This window comes from Salvia splendens, chromosome 12, assembly GCF_004379255.2.
Source record: "Salvia splendens isolate huo1 chromosome 12, SspV2, whole genome shotgun sequence".
NCBI lineage: Eukaryota > Viridiplantae > Streptophyta > Magnoliopsida > Lamiales > Lamiaceae > Salvia > Salvia splendens.
Window position 1 is genome coordinate 17,909,216 of NC_056043.1, and position 17,027 is coordinate 17,926,242.

The 17,027-nt window shown below is 39.9% G+C and overlaps 1 protein-coding gene and 1 long non-coding RNA gene across 2 annotated transcripts; one reads left to right on the forward strand and one right to left on the reverse strand.

Moving 5' to 3' along the window:
• Positions 1 to 1,088: 1,088 nt before the first annotated feature.
• Positions 1,089 to 2,603, reverse strand: LOC121757640. Its single transcript, XM_042153156.1, has one exon. The coding sequence runs from the start codon at positions 2,601 to 2,603 to the stop codon at positions 1,089 to 1,091; it is 1,515 nt and encodes a 504-aa protein (XP_042009090.1).
• Positions 2,604 to 11,664: 9,061 nt separating this feature from the next.
• On the forward strand, positions 11,665 to 12,503 carry LOC121758862. The gene is made up of 3 exons (XR_006041570.1): positions 11,665 to 11,750; positions 12,164 to 12,280; positions 12,391 to 12,503. It is a non-coding gene; the product is annotated as an uncharacterized LOC121758862 (long non-coding RNA).
• The last annotated feature ends 4,524 nt before the right edge of the window (positions 12,504 to 17,027 follow it).

The following is a 17,027-nucleotide window of genomic DNA, read 5'->3' on the forward strand; positions in this document are numbered from 1 at the left end:
TATGAGATGGAGGACAAAGGCATTGGAGCTATAATTCGCTGTACACCTGGTCGAAAGGTATTGCTCGTTAGACTTTCGTATTTTGAAACATGTACCAGATTTTGTTTCACTTTAGATCTTTTAACCTTGGAATATTCTGTGACTTCCGTTATACTTTTCACTGAAGTTGGTGAACCAGTTACTGGGATATTTCGTAATGGTTCAGTTTGTTGCTATAGTGAGTCCAATAACAAGAACTATTCTAAAGATAAATGGCAAGTTGGTTATGCTTCTGTAGTTCTAGAAGCTAATGAACGGTTATGAGCTAGTAAAGCGTCATACTAAGCAATGATGTCTTTCCTGATTAGATTGATTAGACATTACACATGAGTTCATCTAGAAGGGTCGTTTTCATGGTATGCCCTGCGCTGGTGGATTTTGGTTGAGGTGCTTCTCTGCTCATTTGGTTCTCTAGTGTCCTTAGAAATTTTAAATGCTAGTGGTTTCTCACTATACAATTGATAACTTGCGGAAGCTTGTTTTTAGAAAAACAAAAGGAAGGAGGATGTTGTGTGTCTTGATTGATTCTATTTAAGCAAACCTTATAGCTGATAGGTGTAAGTCTTAGGAGCGGAGAAGTTGACATATTAAAAATTCAGCAACTCTTTGCTCTCTCTGAGAAACTGAACCAATGATTAATAATTTTGCTTTGCAGGATTCTGAGAATGCCCACATACACCACTCAGAGCTGTTTACATTAACAGAGAAAATGGCCAAAGGGGATGCTCAGAAGCTCTAGTTCACTGTTCCAATATTTGAGCCACATCCTCCGTAGTACTTCATCCCTACTATGTACTTTTTTTTTTCATTCAAACACCTTCACGGTGGAGGGTTCGTGGGTCCCTCATCCCTATATATCCAGAAATCAGAGTACAAACGTGGCCACACCCAAAAGTGGTGTGCCAAAACAAAATCAAAATCATAATCAAGAGTAGTAAGCGGTCCATCCCGGATATCGGGTGGACCTCATCATACTCCCCAACAACAACAAAAGGATCATAACTACAGCTCAAAATTCTACGAAACGGTACACCCCTCGGTATGACCATCTAGTCGTGATTGTCACCCCGGACTCTAATATTAGGCACTCCAATTTCTTCCATGCGGATCATGGCCTTGAGGAGCCGTGGTGCTGTGGAGTCATTGAACTGGCAAAATTCTGGTCTTTCCATTCCCAACTTAGCGAGAAAGTCCGCCGCCATGTTGCCTTCACGGTGGATAAAGGATGCGCGAAAGTTAGTATGGCACTTGAGGGCCCTAAGGCGGGCAATATCATGACGAGCATGGGCCGGTCCCCAAGCTGTGCCATTGATAAGCTTGATCACCTGCTCTGAGTCCAGTTCGAGCCACATTGTTTGCATGAAGTTTCTCGCCAAGGCAAGGCCAAGGTGCGCGGCCTTAAGCTCCGCCTCCAGGGCCGATTGGGCGTCAAGGGGAGTGGCGAAGGCGAGGATCATTTTCCCCAGGTGGTTGCGGATCAATCCACCCCCTGCCACCTTGCCCGTAGCTTCCGAGAAGGCTCCATCTGTGTTGATCTTGAGAGTTGCCTGATCTGGGGGTTGCCATTTGACCGACATGGCTAGGGGTCTCGGCAATCTTGGCTCGGCCTCGCTTGGAATACTCATCTTCAGTCTCACGCCCTTCCAATGTTTCGGTTTGATTCGCCCTGCGGCCATGCTATTCCGGATAAAAGTTTGCATTTGCCACACCACATTAAATGGCTTGAACTGTGTCATTTGATGCCGGCTCCTATTGCGTTCAGCCCAAAGGAACCACATGATGAGGTATGGCATGGAACGGCTGAGATGCTTCTTGCTTGCTTGTTGTGTTCTCCGTGTCCAGACCACCAGCCTATCTGGGATCGTATCATTAATCCGCAATGATGGGGTCGAACCCTCAAACCAGTCATCAAATTCTGTCCAAACACTGATTGCTCCAACCCCTTGGGCGAAAAGGTGCTGCAGGGACTCAACGCCTGGCCTCCGTGGGCAACATTGGCACTTCGATGCCAACTCCATCTTCCGCCATTGGAGTTTTGTATCCACGGGAATTCGGTTGGAGAGCAGCCTCCATGAGAAAATGGAGATAGAGGTGGTAAGGCCGGCCTTCCAAATATCCTCTAAGCCCCGGACAATGGGTTGGCTAGTTCGGACAGTTGCCCATGTTGTAGCGAGGGAGAAGTCCCCGAGGGGCGAGATAGTCCATCTCGGGATATCTGGGCCTTCTGGTACAATTGGCGTGGCTAGGATTTGCCCGATAATATGAAGTGGAAGACCATCCCGATCATGAAGCATCCGAATCTTAGGCTCATCCCAAGTTCCTTCCCGGATGAAATCTCGGACCAGGGTATTCGGATGTCCCCTGTCATCGAGTGCGTGATCTCTCAGGGTGGATTCTCCAAGCCACTTATCGTCCCAAAAGAAGATTTTGCCATTCCCCACCACCCAACGAATATGGGGTTGTGCATGGGCGCGAGCTCTAATGAGCCTCTTCCAGGTAGCGCTATGTCTTCCCGAAGGCCTAACGGTGAGCGGAGATGCTTTATTGCAATACTTGGACAGCATGTAGTTCGCCCACAGAGAATTCTGCTCCCGGAATCTCCACCAAAGTTTGATGTTGAAAGCTCAGAGGACCTCTTTAAATTTGCGGACTCCAAGTCCCCCTTCTGCCGTCGGGAGGCAGATTTGGTCCCAACCAATCCAATGGGTCTTTTTCTTATCATTAGAAGACCCCAAAAAGAACCTAGCCAACTGCTGGTCTAGGAGCTTAAGTGCACCGGCTGTCGGTTCAATGGCTTGGAAAATGTGGAGTGGGACCGCTTCAAGTGTACTCTTAATAAGCGCAAGTCTCCCCCCAAAGGAGAGGTGTCTGTGAGCCCAGCCGGAAACTCGTGTAGAAATTTTCTCCCGGAGGAACATAAACATGTACGTTTTCTTAATGCCCCGGTAGATTGGTACACCCAAGTACAAAAAAGGAAACGTACCTCGTTGGAATCCCCCGTCCCTCTGTATTGAAGTGGCCCAATCCTCATTGCATTCGGCGATGTAGAAGTTGCTTTTGGCAATATTAATTTGTTGGCCCGATGCCTCTGCGTAATCTTCAAGGCATGCTTTAAGACGCCGGAGGGACTCCTGGGCTGCTTGTGTAAAAATGATAATATCGTCCGCATAGGCGAGATGGCTAACCTCCATGCAGTGGCGGGAGGCCTTGAAGGCCATGTCCCGATGACCCAAAATAAGTTGATCGAGCGCCCGTGAGAGGTAGTCAGCCCCAATCACAAAGAGGGCCGGGGATAGGGGATCTCCCTGTCTAAGCCCTCGTGTAGATTTGAAGAAGCCGGAGGGTGCTCCATTGACCATCACCGAGAACCAACAGGAGCCAATACATCTGTCAATCAAGGCGAGCCAAGAATCCGGGAAGCCCATCAGTTTGAGGATCTTGAGAAGGAAGGGCCATTGAACACGATCGTAAGCTTTGGCCATATCAATCTTAATGGCCACGTTCGGGGCGGGGGCACACCGGGGTAGCTCATGGAACAGCTCTTGGGCAAGGAGAACGTTATCATTCAAGAGTCGCCCCTTAACGAATCCACTTTGATTCGGGGCAATAACTCGCGGGAGAATGCTTGCGAGCCTTTTTGTGAGAATCTTGGTGATTACTTTGTTGATGACATTGCAAAGGCTTATGGGTCTATAATCTCCCCACGTCTCCGGAACCTGTTTCTTGGGAATAAGGACAATACTCGTAGCCGTGATGCTCCGGGGAAGGTACGCCCCGAGGAAGACCTGTCGCACCGCCTCACCAACATCCGATCCCACAATGTTCCAGCACGATTGGTAGAAGGTGGCCGTGAAGCCATCCGGTCCCGGCGCGCTGTTCCCAGAGATATCAAAAACGGCCCGTTTAACTTCCTCATCGGTCGGGGGCTTAGCAAGGTCATTCAAGGCTTCCGAGGGGGGAAGTGGATGGATCAAGTTCGGATCGGGCTCAGCAAGGGTCGGGGGAATGGGTGCCAACAGGTTTTGGTAAAAGTCAACGGCCGATGCCTTGATCTCTTCGGGCTCGCTAACTTCATGCCCGTTAACCATGATTTTATGGATATGTAGTCGGATCTTCTTTTGCTTGACCCAACTATGATAGAATCTCGTATTCAGGTCTCCCTCTGCGAGCGACCGAATACCCGCTTTCTGGCGCCAGAAGTCCTCCTCCATTTTTAGGAGGAGAATGTAGTTAGCGATGAGTTTATTCACAAGGATTCTGTTCTCTGATGACGGGTTTGCCTCAAAATCAGATTGTGCCTCGGCCACACTCTCTTCCATGTTTCGCAAATTGAGGTGGATATTCCCAAAAGTCTCTTTGTTCCATTGCTTAAGGGCCTTTTCACTCTTGCAAGCTTGATCTGAAAGGACCTCATGCTCCCTAAGGTGATATTGAGATTCACTGATATTTATGTTTTGAACACTATGAAGGGTTTTAATCTTAAAGTTTTCTTATGTTCCTTCAGGCTCATACAACTCATGTGGAACTCCTTGATTTGAAACCACTTCCCATGACTGCACTTGCAAATGGAACTTATGAAGAATTGTACAGATTCACACATTTTAACCCCATACAGACGGAGGTTTGGATGAAACTTGCCAGTCCCCCTTGTTTCCCTGCAATTTTCTCAATATAGCATGGACTCTTGTGTTTTATTTATTCTGACAACAGTTGTTGTAATCATGACAAGCTTTTGATGTATTGTATCACACGGACCAAATTGGGAGAAAAGAAGAAAAAAAAGAAAAAGAAGAATGAAAAAAAAGATGAGACAAACTTGTGGAAAAAAAAAAGAAAAGAGAAGAAAAAAATTGGTGGAACAGATCTAGAAAAAGGAAAAAAACAGAGAGTAGAATCAAAGAAAGAGTTCCAAGAAAATGTGAAGAAAAAAATAGCCAGAGTAATCTATTGGAGGATGAAATGGGGAGCTTCATGATGGAGTAATGAGAGGAAAACAAGGCTGTTTAGTGAGCTTCAACTTGAAGCACTTCTGGAACAGAAATCAAGACCTGAAAATGAGAATTCAAACATGAATAGGGAAAACAAGTACCTGCATCAACTAGTGGAGTACCCTCGCTCAACAGATCCGAAATAGCATGGAAATTAGGCTGCCAAATCTTCTTTCAGGGTATGTTGTCTCATGAAGTTGCTTCTGTTCTTGTTTTGTCTGGACGCATTGATCCTCTGTATGTCATATGCTAGAGTATGATGCACTATTTACCCCTATGGCCTATATTGAATATTGATTATTGATATTGATCATGTGACTACTGCAGACCTCAGGGCAAGTCCCAAGTAGTGCAGGATGAACTTTCCAGGCTTGGTGAACAGATGGTTCATAGTTCCGAGGGTAAAAGAGCTTTAGCTCGGGAACTTTGCTATGAACTTGACGACAAGTTCCTCCAGCATGGTCTGAACTCAGGGATTGGACAAACGAAGACATGTTATTTAAGCTATACAGTTCTATAAGGTTTGTTTCTTTTCATGCATCCACCCAATCGTGTATGATACTTTCGGCAGTTTGTAATTCTTAACCACATCGAATTCACATGGAGAGATTACGGAATACTCACTAGATCCTGCCCGATTAAGTTAGTTCTTCAATATATATGTGAACATTCATCTCCTTGTTTAAAAGATTTGTGCATCTTACGCTTTTATATTTTTGATCATGATGTGCATCGTTTAATTCGAAATTATAGTGCTCAGAGCATGGCAAGAATAGGAGAGCTTCTCCAGGAGGACCAGAATGTCAAGCGGAGGAAAGAGCGTATCCAGAAACAGTCCTCTATTTTTTCCAAGCTTACTACACTAATCTGGCAGCCCCTGCATCCACCTATTCTAATGAAGGTCTCCTGTTTTACGATTATAAAAGTGTCTATTCTTACAAGTTTGTATAGCTATCTATATATATACATGGTATGAGAATTCTTTTGTAAGCGTGTAATGTTTTCCTCTATACATCAGTAGAAAGTCCAACTGTTGCTGGCCCATCTTCCCGGGATGTCTGGAGATGCCTCATTAGATGCTGATGCTGCTGCCAGCGGTCCAAACCTATCATATGGGGATTCTAGATCAATTGACCCCAGTCGCCGGAACAGTGATCCTTTTCAGAATGGTGAAATAAACCCTAGCTGCCAACGAACACCATAGCGTTTGCCTTCTGCTCCTCCATCATCTGCCTCTGTTTATACATTCTAAGGTAGATGGAAATTTTGACAAATCAATTCTTGCAATTCTTGTCGGATGTTTCATCAGTTTCTCGTGCTCGCATCGAGCTCTAAATCGTAGGCTGCATTGGTTAGCAATGATGTCTTTCCTGATTAGGTTTATTTAACCATTGCACTAGAGTTCATCTAGAAGGATCGTTTTCATGGTAAACCCTGCGCTGGTGGATTTTGTTTGAGGTGCTTACTATGCTCATTTGGTTCTAGTGTCCTTAGAAATTTTAAATGCGAATGGTTTCTCACTATACAATTGATAACTTGTAGAAGCTTGTTTTTAAAAAAGCAAAAGGAAGGAGGGTATCATGTCTCTTGATTGATTCTATTTAAGCAAACCTTATAGCTGATAGGTGCAAGTCTTAGGAGGGGAGAAGTTGACACATTAAAAATTCAACAACTCTCTGCTCTCTCTGAGAAACTGAACCAATGATTAATAATTTTGCTTTGCAGGATTCTGACAATGCCCATATATACCACTAAGAGCTGTTAACATTAACTGAAAAAATGGCCAAAGGGGAGCCTCGGAGGCTCTACTTCACTGTTCCAATATTTGAGCCACATCTTCCTAGTACTTCATCCAAGTAATTTCAGATTCGTGGATGCATTCAGAGTGTTTCTATACTATGTCCTTTCGGAACCTCATGCTCCCTGAGGTGATTTTGAGATTCACTGATATTTATGTTTTGAACACCATGAAGGGTTTTAATCTTAAAGGTTTTTTATGTTCCTTCAGGCTCATACAAGTCATATGGAACTCATTGACTTGAACCTACTTCCCGTGGCTGCACTTGCAAATGGAAATTATGAAGAATTGTACAGATTCATACATTTTAACCCCATATAGACGGAGGTTTGGATGAAATTTGCCGGCCCCCCTTGTTGTTTCCCTGCAATTTTCTCAATAGCATGAACTCTTGTGTTTTATTTATTCTGACTAGAGTTATTGTAATCATGACATGCTTTTGATGTGCTATATCACACGGACCAAAATGTGGAGAAAAGAAGAAAAAAACAGAAAAAGAAGCAAAAAAGAAAAAAGAAAAAAAAGAAGAGGAGACATATCTGTGTAAAAAAAAAAGAAAAGAAAAAATTGGGGGAACAGATCTAGAAAAAGGAAAAAACAGTGCAGAATTAAAGAAAGAGCTCCAAGACCAGAATAAGCTGTTGGAGGAAGAGACGGGGAGCTTCGTGATGGAGTAATGGGAGGAAAAGACGACGATTGGTGGGGCTTCAACTTGAAGCACTTCTGGAAGAAAAATCAAGACCGGAAAATGAGAATGCCAAATCTTCTTTCAGGGTATGTTGTCTCGTGAAGCTGCTTCTGTCCAAGTTTTGTCTAGATGCATTGATGCTTTCAGTACATCATATCCTAGAGTATGATGCACTATTTATGCCTGTATTGAATAATGATTATTGGTATTGATTGTGTGATTACTGCAGGCTCCAGGGCAAGTTCCAAGTAGCATACTGAATATGCTAGAGTATGATTGTAATCTAGCAACACTATGGCAGAAAGAGTAGAAAGAAACATGGTAAGGGGTAGAATAAGAGCAAAACGGGGAGAAAAGAAGAAAATAACATAAAAAAATGGGAAAAAACAGAAAAAAGAAGATAAAAGAGAGGAGGCAGATCTGTGGAACAGATATAGAAAAGGAAAAAAAAGAGAGCAGAATCAAAGAAAGATTTCCAAGAAAATGTGATGAAAAAAATAGCCAGAGTAAGCTATTGGAGGAAGAAATGGGGAGCTTCACGATGGAGTAATGGGAGGAAAACGAGACGGTTTGGTGAGGCCTCAACTTGAAGCACTTCTGGAAGAAAAATCAAGACCTGAAAATGAGAATTCAAACTTGAATAGGGAAAACAAGTACCTGCATCAACTAGTGGAGTACCCTCGCTCAACAGATCCGAAATAGTGTGGAAATTAGGCTGCCAAATCTTCTTTCATGGTATGTTGTCTCGTGAAGATGCTTTTGTTCTAGTTTTGTCTGGAAGCATTGATTCTCTTTACGTCGTATGCTAGTGTATGATGCACTTTTTACCCCTATAGCCAATATTAAATATTGATTATTGATATTGATCGTGTGACTACTGCAGATTCCAGGGCAAGTCCCAAGTAGTGCAGGATGAACTTTCCAGGCTTGGTGAACAGATGGTTCATAGTTCCAAGGGTAAAAGAACTTTAGCTCGGGAACTTTGCTATGAACTTGATGACAAGTTCCTCCAGCATGGTCTGAACTCAGGGATTGGACAAACGAAGACATGTTATTTAAGCTATGCAGTTCTATAAGGTTTGTTTCTTTTCATGCATCCAGCCAATCGTGTGTGATGCTTTCGGCAGTTTGTAATTCTTAACCACGGCGAATTCACATGGAAATATTACGGAATACTCACTAGATCCTGCCCTATTAAGCTAGTTCTTCAATATATATGTGAACATTCATCTCCTTGTTTAAAAGATTTGGGCATCTTACGCTTTTATATTTTTGATCATGATGTGCCTCGTTTAATTCGAAATTATAGTGCTCAGAGCATGGCAAGAATAGGAGAGCTTCTCCAGGAGGACCATAATGTCAAGCGGAGGAAAGAGCGTATCCAGAAACAGTCCTCTATTCTTTCCAAGCTTGCTACGCTAATCTGGCAGCCCCTGCATCCACCTATTCTAATGAAGGTGTCCTGTTTTATGATTATAAATTTGTCTATTCTTACAAGTTTGTATAGCTATCTATATATATACATGGTATGAGAATTCTTTTGTAAGTGTGTAATGTTTTCCTCTATACATCAGTAGAAAGTCCAATCGTTGCTGGCCCATCTTCCCAGGAGGTCCAGAGCTGCATTTGATGCTGCTGCCAGCGGTCCAAACCCATCATATGTGGATTAACAGAGATAATGGCCAAAAGGGGAGCCTCAGAAGCTCTACTTCACTGTTCCAATATTTGAGCCACATCCCTAGTACTTCATCCAAGTAATTTCAGATTCATGGATGCATTCAGAGTGTTTCTATACTATGTCCTTCCCGAACCTCATGCTCCCTGAGGTGATTTTGAGATTCACTAATATTTATGTTTTGAGCAACACTATGAAGGGTTTTAATCTAAAAGTTTTCTTATGTTCCTCCAAGCTCATATTGGAACTCATTGACTTGATACCACTTCCTGTGACTGCACTTGCAAATGGAACTTATGAAGAATTGTACAGATTCATACATTTTAACCCCATACAGACGGAGGTTGGGATGAAACTTGCCAGTCCCCCTTGTTGTTTCCCTGCAATTTTCTCAATATAGCATGGACTCTTGTGTTCTATTTATTCTGACTACAGTTATTGTAATCATGACAGGCTTTTGATGTGCTATATCACACAGACCAAAATGGGGAGAAAAGAAGAAAAAAAGCAAAAATAGCAGAATCAAAGAAAGAGTTTCAAGACCAGAATAAGCTGTTGGAGGAAGAGACGGGGAGCTTCGTGATGGAGTAATGGGAGGAAAAGAAGACGATTGGTGGTGCTTCAACTTGAAGCACTTGTGGAAGAGAAATCAAGACCGAAAAATGAGATCGCCAAATCTTCTTTCAGGGTATGTTGCCTCGTGAAGATGCTTCTGTCCTAGTTTAGTCTGGATGCAATGATTTTTTCAGTACATCATATGATAGAATGTGATGCACTATTTACGCTTATATTGAATATTAATTAGTGGTATTGATTTTGTGATTACTGCAGGCTCCAGGGCAAGTCCCATGTAGTACAGGATGAACTTTCCAGGCTTGGTGAAAAGATGATTCATATTTCTGAGGGTACAAGAGCTTTAGCTCGGAAACTTTGCCGTGAACTTGAGGATAAATTCCTCCAGCATGGTCTGAAACTCAGGGAATGGCTGAAGAAGACATGCTATTTAAGTTATACAGTTCTAGAAGGTTAGTTTCTTTTCAAGCATCCATCCACTGGCTTTTGATGCTTTCGGATATTGTAATTCTTAGCCACGGAGAATTCTCATGGGGTGATTACGGAATACTCACTAGATCCTGCCATATTAAGCTAATTCTTCAATATATATACGAACATTCATCTCCTTGTTTAAAAGATTTGTGCATCTTATGCTTTTATTTTTGTGATCATGATGTGCCTTGTTTAATTCAGAATTATAGTGGTCAAAGCATGGCAACAATAGAAGAGCTTCTCGGAGGACCGGAATGTCAAGCGAAGGAAAGAGTGTATCCAGAAATAGTCCTCTATTCTTTCCAAGCTTACTAGACAACTCTGTATTCATGATAATCTGGCAGCCGCTGCATCCACCTATTCTAATGAAGGTGAGATGTTTTACTATTATAAAAGTGTCTATTCTTACAAGTTTATACGGCTATCTATCTATATACATGGTTTTATTTATTTTGGTATATGAGAATTCTTTTGTAAGCGTGTAATGTTTTCCTCTCTACATCAATAGAAAGTCAAACCACTGCTGGCCCATCTTCCGTGGAGGTCTGGAGATCTGCGTTTGATGCTGCTTCCAACGGTCCAAACCCATCATATGGGGATTCTAGATCAAATGGCCCCAGCCGCCGGAACAGAGATCCTTCTCAAACTAGTGATATAAATCTTGGCTGCCGACGCACCCCCAATCGTTTGCCACCTGTTCCTCCATCATCTGGCTCTGTTTATAGATTCTAAGGTAGATGGAAATTTTGACAAGTCAATTTTTTCAATTTTTTTCAGATGTTTCATAGGTTTCTCGAGCTCTCATCTCTAAAACTTCTCCATGGTTTGCCTTTTCAAGGATGGACCGACAAAGACATTTTTGTGGATAGATGTATGATTTATGTTATGCTTCTATCAGTTGTGTTCGCAGCTTCTGAAGTTCTTGTGTATTGGTAGAACTCTCATGGAAAAAATATTATCGTAAAGGCTATATATATGTAATTTCTAAATTTATTTGAAATAATTGTACAATTTTTCTGATTTGATACTTATTGTTTTCTTCGTAAAGATGTTTATGACCTCCTTATTAATATATTGCTATTTTTCTATTTTAAATTGAGGATGCTATGACGAATGGCATTTTTTTGTTATGTTCTTATAATAGTGAAATACGAAATATAAAGGAGAAACTGCATTCTCCATATTTCGAGTTTTCATACTACTAAATGTTTATAACTTGACGATTTCTTCTTATAAGAATAAATATAATTGGCAGGGGCTTGATCCCCTCCTATCGTGAATGTTAAGTAATGAGCTAATTACTTGTCTTAAGCTGCATCGGTTTGATATAGATATTTCTATAGAAGTAAACATACATATTGTTTATTTTTATTATTACGTAATTTAGCTGAACTTTTCTAATTGCTTTCTGCCCTAGATATTGAGAATGCTTGAAGATAGAGGGTGGACTTGGATCGCCTATATGAGATGGAGAAGGACTTTGGAGATTTAATTCGCTATACACCTGGTCAAAAGGTATTGCTCATTGGATTTTTGTATTTTGAAACTTGCACCAGATTTTATTTCACTTTAGATCTTTTAAGCTTGGAATATTCCGTGACTTCCATTTAACTTTTCACTAAAGTTGGTGAAGCAATACCTGGGATATTTCGGAATGGTTCAGTTTGTTGCTTCAGTAAGACCAATAACAATAACTGTTCTAAAGGAAAATAGTAAGTTGGTGATGCTTCTATATTTCTTGAAGCTAATGAACTGTTATGAGCCACATCCTCCCTAGTACTTCATCCACGCAATTTCAGATTCATGGATGCATTCTGAGTCTTTCTACACTATGTCCTTCCAAACCTCATGCTCCCAGGGGTGATTGATATTTATGTTTTGAACACTATGAAGGGTATTAATCCTAAAGCTTTCTTATGTTCCTTCAGGCTCATACAACTCATACAGAACTCCTTGACTTGAAACCACTTCGCGTGACTGCTCTTGCAAATGGAACTTATGAAGCGTTGTACAAATTCACACATTCTAACCCAATACTGACGGAGGTTTGGATGAAACTTGCCAGTCCCCCTTGTTGTTTCCCTGCAATTTTCTCAATATACCATCAACTCTTGTGTTTTATTTATTCTGACACGAGCTATTGTAATCATGACAGGCTTTTCATGTGCTATATATCACATAGACCAAAATGTTCTTCTCAGAGCTCCAACCAGAAGTGGTAAATCCATATCAGCCCAGCTTGCCATGCTCCATCTATTTAATACGCAGTCTGATATGAAGGTAGTTTTCTCACCCATTAGGTATCGTGTGTTAACTATAAAGCATAGAAGTTTGAGATATCTTCTTTCATGGCATGTTATATGGAAAAGGGTGTATGAATGCCTAGTAAACTAATGGACATATTTCTCAGACTATGCTTATTGTTTATTAGGCTTGGAATTTTGGAACTTGCCATGATGTACTACAACATATAAGATATTTTATTGAAGTTTTCCAGATTTGATTACTTGAACGTGATCAGGGATTAGTCTATACTCTATAGAGGTTAGTTTTACATGAATGACTTAGTCTCGACAGCATTAAGCACAGAAACGTGTGAGGTCCTTAAAGGTGGCTGTATATTGTACGAGTCAAGAAATGAGCTGAATTAATTGTTTTCTTGCCAACAATAAATCAAATGAATTAAAATATGTAAGTTAGAAATGCATATGGGATCGGAGCTAATGGGAGGATGAGACGGGGATCTTCGTGATGGAGTAATGGGACGGGGATCTTCGTGATGGAGTAATGGGAGGAAAGACGACGATTTGGTGAGGATTCCACATGAAGCACTTCTGCAAGAGAAATCAAGACCGGAAAAAGAGAATGCAAACTTGACTAGGGAAAACAGTACTTGCGTCAACTTGTGGAGTACTCTCGCTAACAGATATGAAATCGCATGAAATAAGACTACTAAATCTTCTTTCAGGGTATGTTGTCTCGTGAAGCTGCTTCTGTCCTAGTTTTGTCTGGACGCATTGATTCATTCAGTACATAATATGCTAGAGTACGATGCTCTATTTACGCCTATATTGAATATTAACTATTGATAATGATATTGATCTTGTGACTATTGCAGGCTCATGGGCAAGTCCCATGTAGTGCAGGATGAACTTTCCGGGCTTGGTGAATAGATGGTTCATAGTTCCGAGGGTAAAAGAGCTTTAGCTCTGGAACTTTGCCGTGAACTTGACGACAAGTTCCTCCAGCATGGTCTGAACTCAGGGAAATGACAATATGCACATCAGGTATACACATGCACACATGTATATATATATATTATATATATATATATATATATAATATATATATATATATATTATACTTAATTACATCTCTGAGGTGGAGCGATGTCCTATGGAACACTTAATTATTCGAACTTCTGGCCTATCACACTTCATCTTGATTGTCATTAAATTTATTTGAGCTCTATATTGCTGACATTATGTTTTGAATCTGTATTGCCTTACCTGACCAGGGGTCTGACTGGAAGTGTTTTCTAGCTTTGAAGGCCATTTCCCCTACAGGATCTAGCAACTACCTCTAGATAGACATATTGACATCACTAACTAAAGGTATTTTATAGCTAGGATAAGAATCTTTATGCCTTAAAGATGAGGTAAACAAGAGTGTTGGTTCTTTTACCTATTGTGCTTGTAGATGTATTTGATTATACTATTTACTTTTTACCTTTTGTAGGTACACTAGGTTCTTGTTGATACTGTCTCCACTTCTGCAAATGCCACACCAGGCTTTGGAAGATATCATCCTTATAAAGCAAGGTGGATGGGGTGCTTTTACTTCATTTACTGTTGACGTTATGTCTTGTTTATTTTGTTAGATCTTCATAGGGAATTATTTTGTGAAACTTATGCAGGTTATAGCAATTACCACAACTGTTTTGGAAGGATTCAAGAATGAAGCTAAAAATATGCTAGTTGCATTTGATGACATGGAATGTGCATATGTTCCACCTCAACATTTCATATGTTTAGTGCAGAGGGGGGAGTACTGCAACTGATTTAGTTCTACTTTCCCCGCATTTGAATCTATGCTCTTTTAAATCTATTGTCTTTGATTTTTTGCAGGATTGATAGACAACAACGCGAAGTGGTGAAGACATTTTAATCACAAGTCATGAGCAGCTTTTGACAAGTCAGCTTCCCATTGAGAGCTAGGTATGTCATTTTTTGCCTCTAGTTTCCACATATACACTTGGCTGTTTGCAATCCAACTAGACAAACGAGTGATTCTGTTTGTCAATCTATTTGTAGCAAACTCGTTTTTGTTCAGTATCAGGTTCTTGATTAAATACATCAACTTTCTTACCATGAGTTAAGTCAGGTTTGTGCTAGAGAATAATTGTTATCAATTATGTTAACCACATTTTGATAATTTACTGGCTGTACTTATCTTTCCGTTCACTATGTAATTTACGTTTTGAGTAAAGTAAGAGATGATTCATGAATGGCTGTAGTGATCCAAATCAATTCATCTTGGCATGCAAGAATAGAGATGATATAATACAGTTCAAGTAAGAACAATGGAATCACATTAGGTTGATGACAATAAAGTTCACATGAGGTTTAGACATTCATCTACTTGCATTAGTTATCTGCTGGTCCTATAGTTAGAAAGTATTTCTCTTATTCTTTTAAAATATTGAAACATCTTTTTGATTTGAGAAACACATTGTTTTTTCGGGCACTCTATTGTCATTGACCATGATTTGTGAACATCATGGTCAAGTGACCACTAGGAGTTAAACTAATGCCTGAAATTGGCTGTGACAGAAATTATGTGTACACAATTTGGGTAGCTACTCTCATATAATCTGGGTTGCTTGCTGAGAGTTATGCAATGCCAAACTTGAATATTATCCTCAAATTTGATGATGTATTACTTTTTTGTAATGTTGCAGGTTTTATACAACAACTAATATTGAAAACCAAGTGGTTGTCGATAAGAGGCTTTATACTACGGCTTCAGAGGTCTAAACTAGTAACTGAAATTCTATTTACTATTTTTCAGTTATATGTTTTATTTGCTTTAGTGCACTTTCTAGTTGCCATGGTAGACGACTAAAGAACTCGTCTTAAAAGTATATTTCTTTCCAAAGCAAATTTTTGACTAAAGATGCTCTGTGTTTTAAAATTGCAGACTATGCAATGGAGCCTAGATAGACAACTAAAGAAATTGTCCTGAAGGTATATTTCTTTCCAATGCAAATTGTTTACTAAAGAAGTTGTGTATTTTGTGTATATGTGTATTTTATGTACGTCCGTATGCATTGCGTGTATTTTGTATAGAATGTTTGTACAGTTTATGGTGTGTATTGTGGAAATAGTGTGTGTTTTGTGTATGTGTGTGTATAATGTGGAATATGTTGTGTGTGAGTTTTGTGGATAGTGTATGCCTGTATGTGCAGTGAGTATACCTGTATGTGCAGTGTGCGTAGTGCTTATATTATGTATGAAGAGAACCGTAAGTATTTTGTGTTTTTAGTATATTGTGTGCTATTTGTTTATATAGTGTGTGAACGTGTGTATTTTGTGAGTGGTGTACTATGCGTAGTGTGCGTAGTGAATTGTGTTTATTTTGTGTATAGTGTTTTTATAATTTGTATTTTGCGCATTGTGTGCGATGTGTAGAGGATGTGTACGTGTGTGTATTTTGTGTTGTGTACAGCGCTAGTGTGCGTATTTAGTGCTCCCTCCGTCCCAAGATAAGCGGGGCGTTTCTTTTTCGCACTCGTTTTGAGAAAATAATATAAAATAGTTAGAACGGAGAAAAATTAAAGTAAAAGATAGAATAATGTAGATACGAGTCTTATCTACATTATTCTATCTTTTACTTTAATTTTTCTCTACATTAACTATTTTAAATTATTTTGTGTTGTGTCCAATGTTTGTATTTTGTGTATGGTGTGCGTATTTAGTATATAATATATTAGTACAAAATTTTTGCATATATTATGTTTATATAGTGTGTTATAAGTATTTTCTATTGTATAGTGTGTGCTCTTTTATATGTTTGGTGCATGTATTTAGTATGCATATTTAGTGTGTAGTGTGTAGTGTGTGCTACGTGTTTTGTGTATTATTACGTGTTTATAGTTTGTTTGGTGTGTAACTGGTGTGTTTTGTGTATAATATGTGCAGTGTGTATATTGTGTAATATGTGATGTGTGTGTATTTTTCCTACGTATATTTATTGTTTATAGTGTGTGCATTGTGTGTATTTGGTGTACAATATGTGTATATGTGTATGTATATAATGTATGTATTTTATGTAAAGTGTGTGCTGTATTAGTGAACTGCGTGTTGCATATGTAGCATATGTTCGCAGTGCTAGTATTTTGGGTATATTGTGTTTATATAGTGTGTTATAAGTATTTTCTATTGTATAGTGTGTGCTCTTTTATATGTTTGGTATGTGTATTTAGTGTGTAGTGTGTGCTACGTGTTTTGTGTATTATTACGTGTTTATAGTTTGTTTGGTGTGTAACTGGTGTGTTTTGTGTATAATATGTTCGTAGTGTATATTGTGTATATCTGTAATGTGTAATTTACCTACGCTTGTATTTTTTGTTTATAGTATTGCGGTGTGTGTATTGGATTGTGGATAGTGCGTGTAGCGCAATGTTTGTATTTTGTGTATTATGTGAATTGTATGTAGTGTGTAGTGTTTATAGTTTGTTTAGTGTGTAATTGGTGTGTTTTGTGTAGAACATGTGCAGTGTGTATATTGTGA

Coding starts and splice junctions, on each gene's coding strand:
- LOC121757640 (XM_042153156.1), bottom strand. CDS start 2,603: ATGCTGTCCAAGTATTGCAATAAAGCATCTCCGCTCACCGTTAGGCCT.